We start from the raw sequence: 16771 nt of genomic DNA on the forward strand, positions 1-16771 counted from the left end.
GGTACAGATCTGTATGATCCATCTGAACATTGGAACAGGCTCAAGAGCTGAGTGGATGAATCTTCTTCCGATGTTCCTTTTTAAAATTGCACCATAACAATCAACATTTTACAATAAAAGTAACCAGTCCAATCTTTGTGTTCCAAGAACCATCTGCAGTGTAAAAATTATTGCAATATACTCGCCTACTATCAGAAGTTACTTAATTTGAAATTATGGAGAATGGTGGATTGGGTTGCACTGAGAAGTACTTTTGTGCCAGTTTGGTGCAATTACTGTGCTTAATTAGAATTTTTCAATAACTCGACTTTTCGTTGGGCGTGTCAAAGTGACTTTAAGCTATCAGGAGTCGACAAATATTTTCATTTTCAAATCTCTAATGATTGTGGAAAAGTACTTATCAATTTAACATTGCCCTCACGGGGTGTATTCAACCCACTCAACTATTTTGAATAATATTAGGGAAGATTTATTTTGGCTGCAAATTAGTCTACAGATTTGTTCAGTAAATATAGTTTGGTATTTCAATAGCTTGGTTAGCAATATAATCAAAAAGACAGGAAACTTTCAGTATATGGTTGTTAATAATATTTCCAAATCCCTTCTCCTAATTCTTACTAATGAAGATTACTTCATAATTTCTGGTTCCATTGCACCTTGCACCCATTGAAATTCATTTGCCATTTTTAACCTAGCTTTTAATAGGGAAGGGATGGTATTGAGTTCACAGAAGCAGCCACATGGGAAACATTGGGGAAAAAAGGTTTATTTACAGAGATGCAAAAAGACTCTGTACACAGATCCCGGAAGGGTCTACATGCTCGGCTCACACTTGGGCCTGGTTTATATCCTCTGATTACCTCTCCCGCTGATGAAGAGGATCCGTCCCTCAGCAGGGAAGCTCGTACTCCACGAGACTGGCAGGGAGCCTAATTGGTCCAGCCCCATGGGTTCAGTGCGGGTTACAACAGATGGTCAAACAGAACAAAAACATTGAGCTTCAGGATTTGTAGGTGTAGATCCCATTAAGATCACAATACAATAATGGATGAAGACCATTTGGCTCATCTTATTTCATCCACTCAGAGAGATCTACATTTTCTCTTTCCCCAGCACCCTACCCCCATTCCCATTGTAGTATCCAGCTATAAAAACAGTAAAATGCTGGATAAACTCAGCATGTTTAGCAGCATATGACAGCAGGGTCATTTAGACCCGAAACGTTAACTCTTTTTCACCACCATGATGCCAGACCTGCTGAGTCTATCCAGCATTTTCCATTTCTATTTCAGGTTTACAGCATCTGCAGTATTTTGCTTTTATTAGTAGTACTCAGGTATTCTGGGAGAGGGGTGTTGTTTCTGCGACGCTATCTGGTATTTTGGGGGCCGGTTTTGCTCACTTGGCTAGACAGGTCAGCAGAGGGGATACAATCCCCAGTACCAGCTGAGGTTATTCATGAAAGCCCCGCCTTCTCAACCTTGCCCCTCGCCTGAGGGGTGGTGATCCTCCGGTTAAATCACCACCAGTCAGCTCTCCCCCTTAAAGGGGAAAGCTGCCTATGGTCATCTGGGACTATGGGAACTTTACCGCACCTAATCTGGTATATTATTTCACATATTGAGTTTTCTTTTGTGTGTGTGTGAGTGTGTGTGAAGAAGCATTTCCTGATGTCTCAAATTTACTTTTTGCAAGATTGAACCTGATCCTCTTTGTGCTATTCCTGAATCTTAATTTAAGATAATATTCCAACTAAATGTTTCAAGCACCTCCAGCACTTGAATGTCAATCTTGTTTCTTGATGACCAGTCGTGGAAAGGACTGACAATTACTCACTTCATTATACGTTATCACCTTGACTTCATTTTTACCTTACATATGTGTAGTACAGCATCGTGAAGTATTGAATTGAGAACACAGATTCACACTGTACGTAATTAATTTCTGATTTTGTTCTTGCAGGGGAACCTATGCCAGTTGTAAAACGAATAGGAGATACAGTGATTGCTGGTTCTATTAATGCACAGGGTTCTCTGCTTATTCAAGCTACCCATGTTGGTCCAGAAACAACATTGTCACAAATTGTTAAGCTGGTAGAAGAAGCACAGACCTCGAAGGTAGACCCACGATCCTTGCTTTGTGCAATTAAACAAGTTATATTTATAATCATTTGATAGTGCAGCACATGAGTATTGCACCCATCAGGACAGATGCAAGCATGTCAAATTTCAAAGGGAGGAATAATTTCTACGGCATGTGAAAAGAGTGCGACTGATTGGCAAGTCTACTCTGTTTGGTTGAGGCGTTACCATGGAGAATGCACCAAGAACAGTTGCCCCACACTTGTTTAATTCAAAAAAGGTAAAGTGCACAATGCCTGGACATATTCCTTTTTCTTGCAGCGGACAAGTCCCTGTAAATGAATATATGTAGTTTCTCGCAAACATAAATGAGCCACATTGCAAGCCCAACTGATAATTCTAAATTGGTTGTTTTGTGAGGGCCACAAAGAATACAGCACCAGTTTGTAGAATCGAAAAGAAATAACTTAATTTACAATTACATATATACAACTGCAGTACTCCACCACTGCTCTCTCCTCTAGCTGATTCCACACTGGCCACACTGGTTTAGCACAGTGAGCTAAACAGCTGGCTTGTAATGCAGAACAATGCCAACAGCGCGGGTTCAATTCCCATACCGGCCTCCCCGAACAGGCGGCGGAATGTGGCGAATATGGGCTTTTCACAGTAAATTCATTGAAGTCTACTTGTGACAATAAGCAATTATTATTATTTATGCAGGTGATTCTGCTAAAGATTTCTCCGCACTCCTCATTGGGGGGGAGCTCACACTCACTAAGGATTGTGGGATTGCCATCAGTTCCCAGCCATTAATAATCTGGCAGGTCATAACAGGTTGTTTGTGTAATTCTTAAAACACTCTGATTGTTAAACAAGTGCTATCCAATGACAGAAATTCCCCAGTGCATTCCCCAAGACAATGCCTAGACCAATCAGAATCAGCTTGTCAATCAATCGGCACCAATTTCTTATGCAGTACAAATCACCCACCCATTATAGAACCTATTAAATTTTCATTTCCTATGCAGGTGCTGTACAGGGTGGACATTCCGCCAATGAGTAACAGGGGTCTAATTTGCTCTGCCAGTTTATCATCAATGTGTTGAAGGTTTTGATTCAAAGTGTTAGTGAGCATGAAAGTGGACTTATTTTACACTCATTTTCCAACAGGGAACAAAAGTGCAAAGATATTCAACATAGGGAGGTTGCCTTTCTTGCCTCAACAGCTTTGGAAAATGTCCAATATGAAACCCTTTTGTGCATTAGAATCATAGAATCCCTGCGGTGCAGAAGGAGGCCATTTGGCCCATCGGCTCTGCACTGAGCCTCGAAAAGAGCATCCTAGCGAGGCTTTCTTCCCTGCAATACCACATAACCATTGGACACTACTGAGCAAATTATCATGGCCAATCCACCTAACCTGCACATCTTTGGACTGTGGGAGGAAAGCGGAACACCGAAGAAACTCACGCAGACACAGGGAGAACATGCAAACTCCACACAGACAGTTACCCAAGGTTGAAATTGAACCGAGTCTGTGTTGTGAGGCAGCAGTGCTAACCATTGTGCCATCGTGTCGCCCTTTCTAGAGGTATCCCTTGTAACATCTTCGTAAACCTCTTCTGCACCTCTTCTAATGACTTTGTAACTTTCCTGAAGTGTAGAAACATAGAAAATAGGAGCAGGAGAAAGCTATTCAGCCCTTCGAGCCTGTTCCGCCATTCATTATGATGATGGCTGATCATTCAACTCAAAAGCCGAATCCCGCGCCACACTTCCTTTCCTTTGACTCCCTTCACCCAAAGTGCTCTCTCTAACTGCTTCTTGAAAACGTACAATGTTTTGGCCTCAACTACTTCCTGTGGTAATGAATTCCACAGGCTCACCACTCTTTGGGTGAAGAAATTTCTCCTCATCTGTCCTAAATGGTTTACCCCAAATCCTCAAACTGTGACCCCTGGGGCAGGATTCTCTCCTACCCGGCAGGGCGGGGGGTTCCGGCGCGATGGAGTAGCGGGAACCACTCCGGCGTCGCGCCGCCCCAAAGGTGCGGAGATCTCCGCACCTTTAGGGGCCAAGCCCTCACCTTGAGGGGCTAGGCCCGCGCCGGAGTGGTTTCCGCTCTGCCGGCTGGCGGGCAAAGCCGCCAGGTGCTGAAAGGTCTTCGCCGGGCAACGCATGCAAGGGAGCGTCAGCGGCCGCTCACGATATCCCCGCACATGCGCAGGGGAGGGGTCTCTTCCGCCTCCGCCATAGTGAAGACCGGCGAAGGCGGAAGAAAAAGAGTGCCCCCACGGCACAGGCCCGCCCGCGGATCGGTGGGCCCCGATCGCGGGCCAGGCCACCGTGGGGGCATCCCCCGGGGCCAGATTGCCCCGCGCCCCCCCCCAGGACCCCGGAGCCTGCCCGCGCCGCCTTGTCCCGCCATTCAAAAGGAGGTTTAATCCACGCTGGAGGGCGAGGGTTGACAGCAGCGGGACTTCGGACCATCGCGGGCCGGCGTGGCGCAATTCCCGCCCCCGCCGAATCTCTGGTGGCGGAGAATTCCGGACACGGCGGGGGCGGGATTCACGCCAACCCCCGGCGATTCTCCGACCCGGTAGGGGGTCGGAGAATCGCACCCCTGGTTCTGGACACAATCACCATCAGGATCTTTCCTGCGTCTACCGTGTCCAGTCCTGTTAGAATTTTGTAGATTTCTATGAGATCCCCCTCATTCACCTGAACTCCAGCGAATACAATCCTAACTGATTCAATCTCTCATACATCAGTCCTGCCATCCCAGGAATCAGTCTGGTAAACCTTCGCCGCACTCCCTCTAGAGCAGGAACATCCTTCTTCAGATAAGGAGACCAAAACTGAACGTAGTATTCCAAGTGTGGTCTCACCAAGGCCCTGTATAATTGCAGCAAAACATCTCTGCTCCTATACTTGAATCCTCTCACAATGAAGGCTAGCATACCATTTGTCTTCTTTACTGCCTGCTATACCTGCATGCTTACCTTCTTTGACTGGTGTGCGAGGACACCCAGATCTTGGTGCACATTCCCTCTCCTAATTCATATCCATTCAGATAGTATTCTGCCTTCTCGTTTTTGCTACCAAAGTGGATAACCTCATATTTATCCAAATTATATTGCATCTGCCCACTCATTCAACTTGTCCTAAACACACTGAATGATCTCTATGTCCTCCTCACCACTCACTCTCCCACCATCTGCAGGGCACCATGGTTGCATAGTGGTTAGCACTATGGCCTCACAGCGCCAAGGTCCCAGGTTCGATTCCTGGCTTGGGTCACTGTCTGTGCGGAGTCTGCACATTCTGCCCGTGTCTGCATGGGTTTCCTCCGGGTGCTCTGGTTTCCTCCCACAAGTCCCGAATGACGTGCTGTTAGGTAATTCGGACCTTCTGAATTCTCCCTCAGTGTACCCGAACAGGCGTCAGAATGTGGCGACTAGGGGTTTTTCACAGTAACTTAATTGCAGTGTTAATGTAAGCCTACTTGTGACAATAAAAAAAAATTATTTGGAAATATTACATTTTGTTCCCTCATCCAAATCATTAATATATGTTGTGACTAGCTGGGGTCCTAGCTCCGATCCCTGCAGTACCCCAGCATCATATTTGAGGCTAGAACGTTGTGTAATTTCAAGAAGGAATTAGGTATAGCTCTTGGGGTTAAAGAGATCAAGGGATACGGGGGGATGGCGGGATCAGGGTATTGAACTTGCTGATCAGCCATGATCATAATGAATGGCAGAACAGGCTCAAAGGAGCAAGGTAGTCATCTGTCCACCATTCCACCTTGGATATGCTAGAAGTGGGAGGGTTGGAGGTGAATTTAGGTCAGGATTCTGATTTTTAAAACATGTACCACCTACCCAACCCAAACTCACTCTTTTGTGTTAAGATTCATCCCCATGTGTTTTGTTATGATCCAGGTTGATGTTATAAACTGTTTGGGAAGATTCCAGAATGGAAACTGGCTCAAAAGACTAACGTTTTACTTTTTAAAAATAAAATGTGGAGGAACAGTCACAGGACCTCTAATTAGTTGCAACACCAAGAAAAAGAATTATTTAACGTGATAAATTTGGATTATAATATAATACTCCTTTACTCCCCCTTAGCTTAACAAATACACACAGATTTAAAGATTAACATGGATTACAGAGTACAATTTAAGATACAATGGTCTCATAAAACAAAAAGTCACGTTTAAACATACCTGATGAATGTGGTAAGTCACACTCTTCTCTGAACCCAAGTGAATATCTGTGGTTTTCTCCTCAGAATTCCCCAAGATGATTGATTGCACATGAGGGTTTCCAAACTTCACTCTTAAAAACGCACTTTAAAATCTTCTCTCACAATAATCATGCTTTCCCTTAGTGGTTTGCATTCCAAAATCCACACTATGTTTTCCAAATTACACTTTTAAACAAAGCTTCCGTTCCACTTTTAACAGTGAATCCAGTACAACCCCATTAGGATTCATTTGTCTTGACTGCTGTGCAAACTGCTTACGATTGCTTTAACTCTCGATTCCCCCGACTATTATAATGACATCAAACATTTCATCTACCTCTGAAGTCTGCTTTCCCACTTTAAATCTAGTTACTGCAATTGTCTCTAACTCGGAACATTTTATTTGCTCTTCCTTGAATTCTTCTGGACAATACATTGGCCTCTGTTCTCATCGTCAAGTGTCTGTCTCAATTCACTGGCTATCTGGACAGTAACTTCTCCTTTAGGGAGACTGCCTCTTGGCAGCTCATGTCCTATCCAGCCTTTCTTCTGGCAAGATTAAGAGAGGTTTACTTAGAAAATAAAAGATAGAGGATGCCATTAGGCCCTTCGAGCCTTCTCCGCCATTCATTATGATCATGGCTGATCAGCAAATTCAATATCCTGATCCCGCCTTCCCCTGATCCCTTTAGCCCAAGAGCTATATCTACTTTCTTCTTGAAATTACACAACGTTTTGGCATCAATTACTTTCTGTGGTTGTGAATTCCACAGATCCACCACTCTGGGGAAGAGATTTCTCCTCACCTCAGTCCTATTAGGTTTGCCCCTTATCCTCAAACTATGACCCCTAGTTCTGGACTCCCCCACCATCAGGAACATTCTTTCTGAATCCACCCGGTCTAATCCTGTTAGAATTTTATAAATTTCTATGAGATTCCCTCTTATTCTTCTAAACTCCAATGAATATAATCCTAACCAATTAGTCTCTCCCCATATGACAGTCCCGCCATCCCAGGAATCAGCATGGTAAACCTTTGCTGCACAGCAAGAACATCCTTCCTCAGATAAGCACACAATACTCCAGGTGTGACCTCACCAATGCCCTATACAATTGCAATAAAACATCTCTATTCCTTCTACTAAAATCCTCTTGCTATGAAGGCCAATATACCACTTGCCTTCTTTATTGCCTGCTATACCTGCGCGCTTACTTTCAGTGACTGATGGACGAGGACACCAAGGTCCTGCTAGGTATCAACCTCTTCAATTTACACCCATTCAAATAATAATCTGCCTTCCTATTTTTGCTACCAAAGCGGATAACCTCACATTTATCCACATTGTACTGCATCTGTCATGCATGTGCCCATTCACTCAGCCTGTCCAAATCTTGCTGAAGCATCTCTGCATCCTCCTCACAGCTCACCCTCCCACCCAACCTTGTATCATCTTAAAATTTGGAGATAATACATATAGTTCCCTTGTCCAAATCATTAATATAAAATGTGAACAGTTGGGGCCCTCGCACAGATCCCTGCGGTGCCTGACTAGTCTCTGCCTGCCAATCAGAAAACGACCCATTTTTTCCAACTTTTTGCTTCCTGTCTACTAACCAGCTATCTATCCATCTCAAGACACTACCCATAATCCCATGCACTAAGTCCTGTCTCCAACTATAATCAAATTAACTAAGCTAAAATTTAAAAGCTTGTCTACCTTACAAACCCCCAGTTGCTAAGCAATACCCACATGCTTATGCCTTTTATTTATTCTTCACTCCGTAGTCCTCTCTAAGCACACTAGAAACACAGTTGGAACTTAGCCAGTCCCCAAAGATACAAACACCTTTATCCAGCATTAATCTACACCTTTATCCAGCATGAATCTAACTATATGTTTCACTCTTCCAGGTATAGAAACATTAAATTAAACACATCTAAAACTATACCTTATTTATAATGTTTACCAATGAAAATATAAATCCCTTAAAACTATCTTTGTTTTCCGAACAGCTTTAATAAGTAGGTCATTGTTTACCTTAATTTTTAACTCTTATTATATAATATCAGAGTATAATAAAACATTTCTATGAAATCAAAATACACAAAATTTAAATAGTCCCTTCCAACCTGTGCGGATCACCATAAGACAAAATGCTGCGTGAAAATGGCGCAAAGACTGCTAATTCTTCACAAACTTGAAACCCCTGTCCTAATGCATTATTCATTGCTGCACTGGTGTTAATTTGGAGGGGAGGGTGAAGAGAGCACAGTGAAGAGAGAAAGATAAAACAAAGGATGCAAAAATCTAGTTTCTGTAGAAATCTGTGGTAATGTAATTTTTAAATTTGATTTTCATTTTATGAATCTAAGTGAAATACGTTTTGAATTTTATAGGCTCCAATTCAACAATTTGCTGACAAACTGAGTGGCTATTTTGTTCCATTTATTGTTGTTATTTCTGTGGCTACACTGACTGTCTGGATCATCATTGGTTTTGCAGACTTTGCCACCATTGAACAACACTTGTCAGTAAGTAGCATCTGTCTGTATTGCCTGTCAGTGTGGAGTAATAGGCTCTACGGCGTGGTGCAATATTTAATGCAAGGGCAAAGCGAATGTTTCCTTCTATGTGTTCCAGACAATGTATGCTTTAATGGTGCTTTTTACAAATCAGACATTACAGTTATAGGGGCTGGTTTAGCACAGTGGACTAAACATCTGGCTTGTAATGCAGAACAATGCCAGCAGTGCGCATGCAATTCCCGTACCAGCCTCCCCGAACAGGTGCCGGAATGTGGCGATTAGGGGCTTTTCATAGTAACTTCATTGAAGCCTACTTGTGACAATAAGCAATTATTATTATTAGTTGGAATCAACAAAGAAGTCTGCTGCAAGTAGATGTATGGGGCAAGAAAATGTTTTTTTTTTTAAAAGCAGCTACTGTTTAGCAAGACTGATCCAAAATGTATTTTAAAATCAATCACTCGTCTAATTTAAGTGCATGGTGGGTGGTTGGAAGAGAGAATTTCTTCCTCTTAAATTACACAAAACAGTTTAGTAGTTACTTCGGAAGAGGGCTGGATGCCTCCTGGTCTATTACATTCAACCATTTGCAGTTCAAAAAGGGAGATGTGAGCAGACTTGCAGTTGGTCTTACCTCCTTCCCTTGGCCTTTTGCCTCCACCTGGCACCATCCGCTGGCAGCCAGGCTTGAATCATCTCTTTCCATTCACTTGGCGCCACTTAATCCTGGGCTGCTGGCAGATCCAAGGGAACAACTTTCTTGTTGGGATCACTAGGTTTGTAAGTTTTCAGTTAAACCCTGCAGGTACGCAGATATCAGGGATAAGAATATTGTGATCATAGATCATAGAATTTACAGTGCAGAAGGAGGCCATTCGGCCCATCGAGTCTGCACCGGCTCTTGGAAAGAGCACCCTACCCAAGGTCAACACCGCCACCCTATCCCCATAACCCAGTAACCCCACCCAACACTTGTGTGATGACATTGCACAAGTAAATTAAGAACTTGTAAAATGTGATTTTTTTTAAAAGATCGTTTTTTTTTTGCTTAATGTAATCCATCCTGTATTTTCTATGTCTAATATTGTTTGCTGAAAAAAATCATTTTTACTTGCAAATTTCAGCATAAACCACATTTTGGTGCTTAAGTGCAGTTCTGAGATAGTGCTGCACTGTCAAAGCTACCAGTTTTCAGATGAGACATTCAATCGAGGCACCGCCTGCCCCCTCAGGTGGATGTAAAAGATTCCATGTCACTGTTCAAAGATTATGACAGCTTTGCCCAGTTTGCTGCCGCTTTTTGTTCCACGACCAACACCTAAAGCAAATGGCATGGTTGTTTTATTAACCGCTGTTTATGGGACATTGCTGCCTGAAAATTAGCTGATGGGTTTCCCACATTATGTCAATTAATGCATTTCTAAAGTACTTCAATATCTATTGAGCCCTTTCGGACATTTTGAGCTTGTTAAAAATATAATATAAATTCAGGCTCACATCTTAGGGTAGGATTTGTTTTCAAAAATCTGGGGCTGGGGTTTACTAGTTGGTTTGAAGGGGGAATGCTCTCAATTCCAGTTTATGGCCTTCCTACCACCTATCTGCCCCGGACCAATTAATGGCCACTTTACAGCATCATCCTGCCTTGTTGCTCTCTTACCCACAGCAGGCGGGGCCATGCAAAGCAGCTAGCCTGATAGTTTTTACTGGGTGGGCTGGAGTCGGGCAATTAGGGACTTCCTTAGTAGGTCCTCTGTGCCCATCAGAGGCCACCTCCTATTCACACCCCTCCAAGATTACACTTTCCTCTTTACGTTACCCACACCCAACCTATCAAAGCCTTCCCACACACTCCTCACGAGGACCTGCCAGCCTGAGCTCAGCAAACCCAGCCCCACTTAACATGGTGTCTTTTTGGAGACTGCCTGTAGTACCAGCAGTGGCCACTGTTCCTGTCGAGCACTGCAGGGACCACAGAGCTGTTGGCCATCCTGTTCCTCATGGGTGGAAATATCATCTCCAGTTTATTAATTGCTAATTAGTCATTAAATGACAGAGGACAGTTGGCTTTTCCTTGGGTGGATTCCCCACCGTTTTTTTCACTGAATGGGATTCTGGCACCCTGTTAAATACAGCCTGTGTGTTTTGATGGTGGGAAATATTGGCTTTAAAGACCATTTTCTTAAGTCAATTAAAAAACTAATATGTAAAGAATGATTTGATCTTTTGTTGTCAGTTTGTATCCTGTAAAAAAATAGCCAAATACAAAATTATTTCTACCATTTTTTTGCAACTGCCAGAGCCTTATAATGGTCAACTGAGTGAGCTCAGTCACAGTACTTCACATGATTGATGTTGTGTTGAGGTATAATCTCCCAGGAATATTGACCACCTGGGACGGTTTGCACTCTACTATCACAAGGTGTCCAACATTGGTTGGTTTTTCATATTGACTTGTAAGCTTTTCTCTTCTTAGGGCTACAGCAATCATGTTCCTAAAGCTGAACTGATTATCAGATTCGCATTTCAGACATCCATTACAGTGTTGGCTATTGCATGCCCCTGTTCCCTGGGACTGGCTACACCTACAGCTGTGATGGTGGGTACAGGTGTTGGTGCTCAAAATGGCATTCTTATCAAGGGTGGAGAACCACTCGAGATGGCACACAAGGTTAGTGGTAATGAAGAGATTTAGCAAGAAAAGCTACCATAGCTTTACCCCCAGGAACAGGTCAGATCAGTTACACTGGATTAGCATTGTTGATAAACAGCCAATCAGAAGACCATGAAATGTATCAATGTTAAATGGGGGAGACATATGCAGGACGTTACGGAAAGACTAGGCAAGTGGAACTAATTGGACAGATCTTTCAAAGGGCCAGCACATGTCCAATGGGCTGAATTATCTTCTGGGTTATATCCTTATATATTTATCATTTTTAAAGTAAAGATAGCTGTATTTTTCCTACAAGTGAATCTGTTTGTGGATATCTCTCACCCAAGAATCCATTCATTATGTATGTATTCTGGCAGTATGTGTCAGAAGGCTTTTTAGCTATAGGAGGTATCAAATCCAAGCCAACCTTGCTTTCTTCAACTCTATATACTTACTTTGTTCTCACTGGAACGCGATCATGAGTGGAAACTGTGACTGACATTTTTATGTCTTTCGATGTGGGGACACTGAAGTTTTTCCAAGCACTGCCAACACATAATCATCTTTTTTGTTTAAATGTATTTTATTACAAACAGGTTACAGCGAACAAACACCCTGGGAAACATACTTCCCAACAATCACGTATACAGTCTGTCCGGACTTTTCCTCTTTTTCACACACCCCTCCCCCGCGAAGAACAGCCCCTCAAACACGGTCACAAACATCCCCCACCTTTCCTCAAACCCCCCGAAGAGCCACTTAACTCATACTTTATCTTCTCTAATCGCAGGAAGTCCTACAGGTCACCCAACCAAGCCGCTACCCCCGGTGGCGATGCCGACCACCACTCCAGCAAAATTCGTCGCCGTGCAATCAGAGAGGTGAAGGCCAAGACATCGGCCTTCCTCCTCTCCATGAGCTCCGTCTTCTCTGAAACCCCAAATATCGCCATCACAGGGTCCGGGTCCACCTCCTCCTCCACTATCCTGGCTAAGTCCGTGTACACTCCCACCCAGAATCTTCCCAATTTTTTGCAACCCCAAAACACGTGCGCATGATTCGCTGGCCCCCGCCCACACCTCTCACACTCATCTACTACCCCCTTGCACAGGGGAGGTCCCGTTTACCGTACACAGTGTCTCACTCCATGCTCTCCAATTGATCTCCCCTCCCAACTCCGCTTCCTATTTCTCCTTGATCTTCACCACCCGCTCGCCTCCCTGCTCCCCCAGCCACTTGTATATATCCCCTCCCCTTCCCTCCCCTTCCACATCCGGAAGCAGCAGTCGCTCCAGCAGAGTGTATCCCGGCAACCTAGGGAACGCCCTCCATGCCTTTCGCGCAAAACCCTAACCTGCAGATACCTGAACTCACTCCCCCTCGGCAGCTCTACCCTCTCCCTTAGCTCCTCCAGACTGGCGAACCCTTCCTCCGAATACAGATCCCTCACCTTGACCAGCCCCACTTTCCTCCACCTCCTGTATACACTATCCATCCCCCCTAGCTCAAACCCATGATTCTCACACAGTGGCGTTAGCACCGACATCCCTTCCACCCTATAATGCCTCCTCAACATATCTTCACTGTGGACTGCACCACTGGGCTCCTTAAATACCTACTCAGAGCCATTGGCAATGCTACCCTCACCATAGCCCTCAAACTAGACCCCTTACAAGATTCCTCCTCCATCCTCACCCACTCTACCCCTTCTCCTTCCCACCACCGCCGCACTTTGTCCACATTTTCGGCCCAATAGTAATGAAGCAAGTTCGGCAATGCCAACCGCACCTGCTGCCTCTGCCTCTGTAGCAGGGTCCTCCCCACCCTTGGCACCTTCTCCGCCCAAACATAGTCAGAAATGATCATGTCCACTTTCCGAAAAAAGGCCTTTGGTATAAAGGTCGAGAGAGCTTGAAAGATAAACAAGAACCTCGGCAGAATATTCATTTGCACCACTTGGCCCCTCCCCGCCAGCATTAAGTGCAGTGTATCCCACCTCTTAAGACCCCCCGTAGCCTCCTCCACCAGCTTTGTTAAGATCCTCTTATGAAGTCCCGTCCATTCCCTCGCTACTTGAATCCCCAAATACCTAAACCTCTCCCTCGCTACTGTAAATGGCATCCGCCCTAAATTAGCCTGCTGTCAGCTCATTCAGCAGGAATATCGCACTTTTCCTTACATTCAGCTTGTACCCTGAGAACCCTCCAAACCTCCCCAACAGGCCCGTAAACCTTCCCATACTCTCCAACGGATCCAAAACATACAGCAAGAGGTCATCGGCATAGAGCGACACCCAATGCTCCCTATGTCCCCTCATAATTGCCTGCCACTCTGCCGACCCCCTGAGAGCTATCGCCAATGGCTCTATGGCCAGCGCAAACAGCAGCAGTGACAGCGGTCACCCCTACCGTGTACCCCTGTGTAAGTCAAAGCTTTGTGAGCTCATATCATTCGTCCTAATCCTCACCCTTGGTGCCACATACAGCAACCGGACCCATGTCACAAATCTTGGCCCAAACCCGAACCTTCCCAAAACCTCGAACAAGTACCGCCACTCCACCCAATCAAATGCTTTCTCCGCGACCATGGTCACCATCACCTCTGGTACCAGAGCCCCTGAAGGATTCATCATCACATTCAACAGCCATCTTATATTACTCGCGAGCTGCCTGCCCTTCACGAAGCCTGTTTGATCTTCTGCTACCACCCCGGGGACACACTCCTCCATCCTCCCCACCAACAACTTAGCCAATACTTTCACATTCGTGTTCAATTGTGATATGGGCCTATATGATCCACATTCCACCGGGTCCTTCCCACTTTTCGGAATTAGCGTTATTCCTGCCTGCGTCATCGACTCCGGCAACTCCCCCTTCTCCAGTGCTTCATTAAACGCCCCCAACAGATGTGGTGAACAGATCCATCACAAATTCCTTACAAAATTCTGCCGGGTACCCATCTGGCCCAGGGGCCTTCCCCCGACTTCATACCACTGATACCTTCCTCAGCCCCAGAGGCTCCTCCAACTGCCTCTTTGCTTCCTCCACCTGGGGAAATTCCAACTTGTCCAGAAACCACCCCATGTCCCCCTCCTCTCCTCCTGGGTCTGCCTCATAAAGTCCCTGGTAATACTCCCTAAATGCCTCATTTATCTTCCCTGGCTCTGACATCACATCCCCAGCCCCCGTCCGTATCTTCAATATTTCCCTGGACGCAGTCTGCCTCCGCAGCTGGTTCGCCAGCATGCGGCTCGCCTTCTCCCCATATTCGTATTGCACCCCCCCCCCCTTTGCCCTACCATATTGCACCCCCCTTGCCCTACCAACACATAACCATCTTAGATTACCTGACTCAAAATTAAGTTAGTTCACAATTAGTTAGAAGTTTTATTTGTGGAATACCTGCACAAAATTAAAAGAAATTAAATAAATTTTGGTTGCATGTTCAGCAAGCACAGGAACAGTGAGTTCCACAATTGTGTTTGTTAGTGGGCTGCTTGCGTTTACAAAGTGGGTTACATATTTCACTATTTAATCTGCTTCAATAAAACTTCCCTACACTTATCCAGTTGATGGGAAATTGCATTAAAAATGATAACTGCAGTTGATGGCTTTAATTATTTCCCTGTGGTGATAAAAGCTTTTGTGCCTCTAGATAAAAGTGGTGATGTTTGACAAGACAGGAACAATTACACACGGCGTTCCAAAGGTAATGAGGGTCCTTGTACTGGTAGATGTAGCTGTACTGCCATTGAAGAAATTGCTTGCAATTATTGGTACTGCAGAGGCTAACAGTGAGCATCCTCTTGGAAGTGCTGTGGCCAAATATTGCAAAGAGGTAAGTCATAGATATCCTTTCACTACGACATCTCTTAGTTCCCCAGCTGAGTTTGTATCTCTTACAAACATCCCATGTATTAGGCTGGGATGTAATACAGTCCTGAATTTTGCAATAGGAATAATGATGAAGCCATTAGCTGTTATGGAATAAAATTGGACAGCAGCATCCAGTGTCTGCATGTGCACCGTTAACTGTATAAAAAGTTAGGGCTGGTAGAACAAAGAAAAGAAAGAGAACAAAGAAAAATTACAGCACAGGAACAGGCCCTTCGGCTCTCCAAGCCTGCGCCGATCCAGATCCTCTATCTAAAACTATCGCCTATTTTCTAAGGCTCTGTATCCCTCTGCTCCCTGCCCATTCATGTATCTGTGTAGATACATCTTAAATGACGCTATCGTGCCCGCCTCTACCACCTCCGCCGGCAATGCGTTCTAGGCAGCCACCACCCTCTGCGTAAAGAACTTTCCATGCATATCTCCCTTAAACTTTTCCCCTCTCATCTTGAACTCGTGACCCCTAGCAATTGAGTCCCCCACACTGGGAAAACGCTTCTTGCTATCCACCCTGTCTTACCTCTCATGATTTTGTAGACCTCAATGAGGTCCCCCCTCAACCTCCGTCTTTCTAATGAAAATAATCCTAATCTACTCAATCTCTCTTCATAGCTAGCGCCCTCCAAACCAGGCAACATCCTGGTGAACCTCCTCTGCACCTTCTCCAAAGCATCCACATCCTTTTGGTAATGTGGCGACCAGAACTGTACGCAGTATTCCAAATGTGGCCGAACCAAAGTCTTGTACAACTGTAACATGACCTGTCAACTCTTGTACTTAATACCCCTACCAATGAAGGAAAGCATGCCGTATGCCTTCTTGACCACTCTATCGACCTGCGCAGCCACCTTCAGGGTACAATGGACCTGAACACCCAGATCTCGCTGTACATCAATTTTCCCCAGGGCTTTTTCATTTACCGTATAGTTCGCTCTTGAATTGGATCTTCCAAAATGCGTCACCTCGCATTTGCCCGGATTGAACTCCATCTGCCATTTCTCCGCCCAACTCTCCATTCTATCTATATTCTGCTGTGTTCTCTGACAGTCCCCTTCACTATCTGCTCCACCACCAATCTTAGTGTCATCTGCAAACTTGCTAATCAAACCACCTATACCTTCCTCCAGATCATTTATGTATATCACAAACAACAGTGGTCCCAGCACGGATCCCTGTGGAACACCACTGGTCACAGTTCTCCATTTTGAGAAACTCCCTTCCATTACTACTCTTCTGTCTCCTGTTGCCCAGCCAGTTCTTTATCCATCTAGCTAGTACACCCTGGACCCCATGAGACTTCACTTTCTCCATCAGCCTACCATGGGGAACCTTATCAAATGCCTTACTGAAGTCCATGTAT

The 16771-nt window shown here is 44.8% G+C and overlaps 1 protein-coding gene across 1 annotated transcript in view; it reads left to right on the forward strand.

Annotated features, from left to right (window-relative positions):
- The window catches only part of LOC140391979 (copper-transporting ATPase 2-like), a 193685-nt gene that overhangs the window by 126736 nt on the left and 50178 nt on the right, over nucleotides 1-16771 (forward strand). Inside the window, exons 11-14 of the mRNA XM_072477093.1 lie at nucleotides 1963-2117; nucleotides 8734-8868; nucleotides 11339-11533; nucleotides 15173-15355. Of these exons, the coding sequence (XP_072333194.1) occupies nucleotides 1963-2117; nucleotides 8734-8868; nucleotides 11339-11533; nucleotides 15173-15355 (668 nt within the window). The remainder of the gene's footprint in view (nucleotides 1-1962; nucleotides 2118-8733; nucleotides 8869-11338; nucleotides 11534-15172; nucleotides 15356-16771) is intronic.

Source organism: Scyliorhinus torazame, chromosome 15, assembly GCF_047496885.1.
Source record: "Scyliorhinus torazame isolate Kashiwa2021f chromosome 15, sScyTor2.1, whole genome shotgun sequence".
Lineage (NCBI taxonomy): Eukaryota > Metazoa > Chordata > Chondrichthyes > Carcharhiniformes > Scyliorhinidae > Scyliorhinus > Scyliorhinus torazame.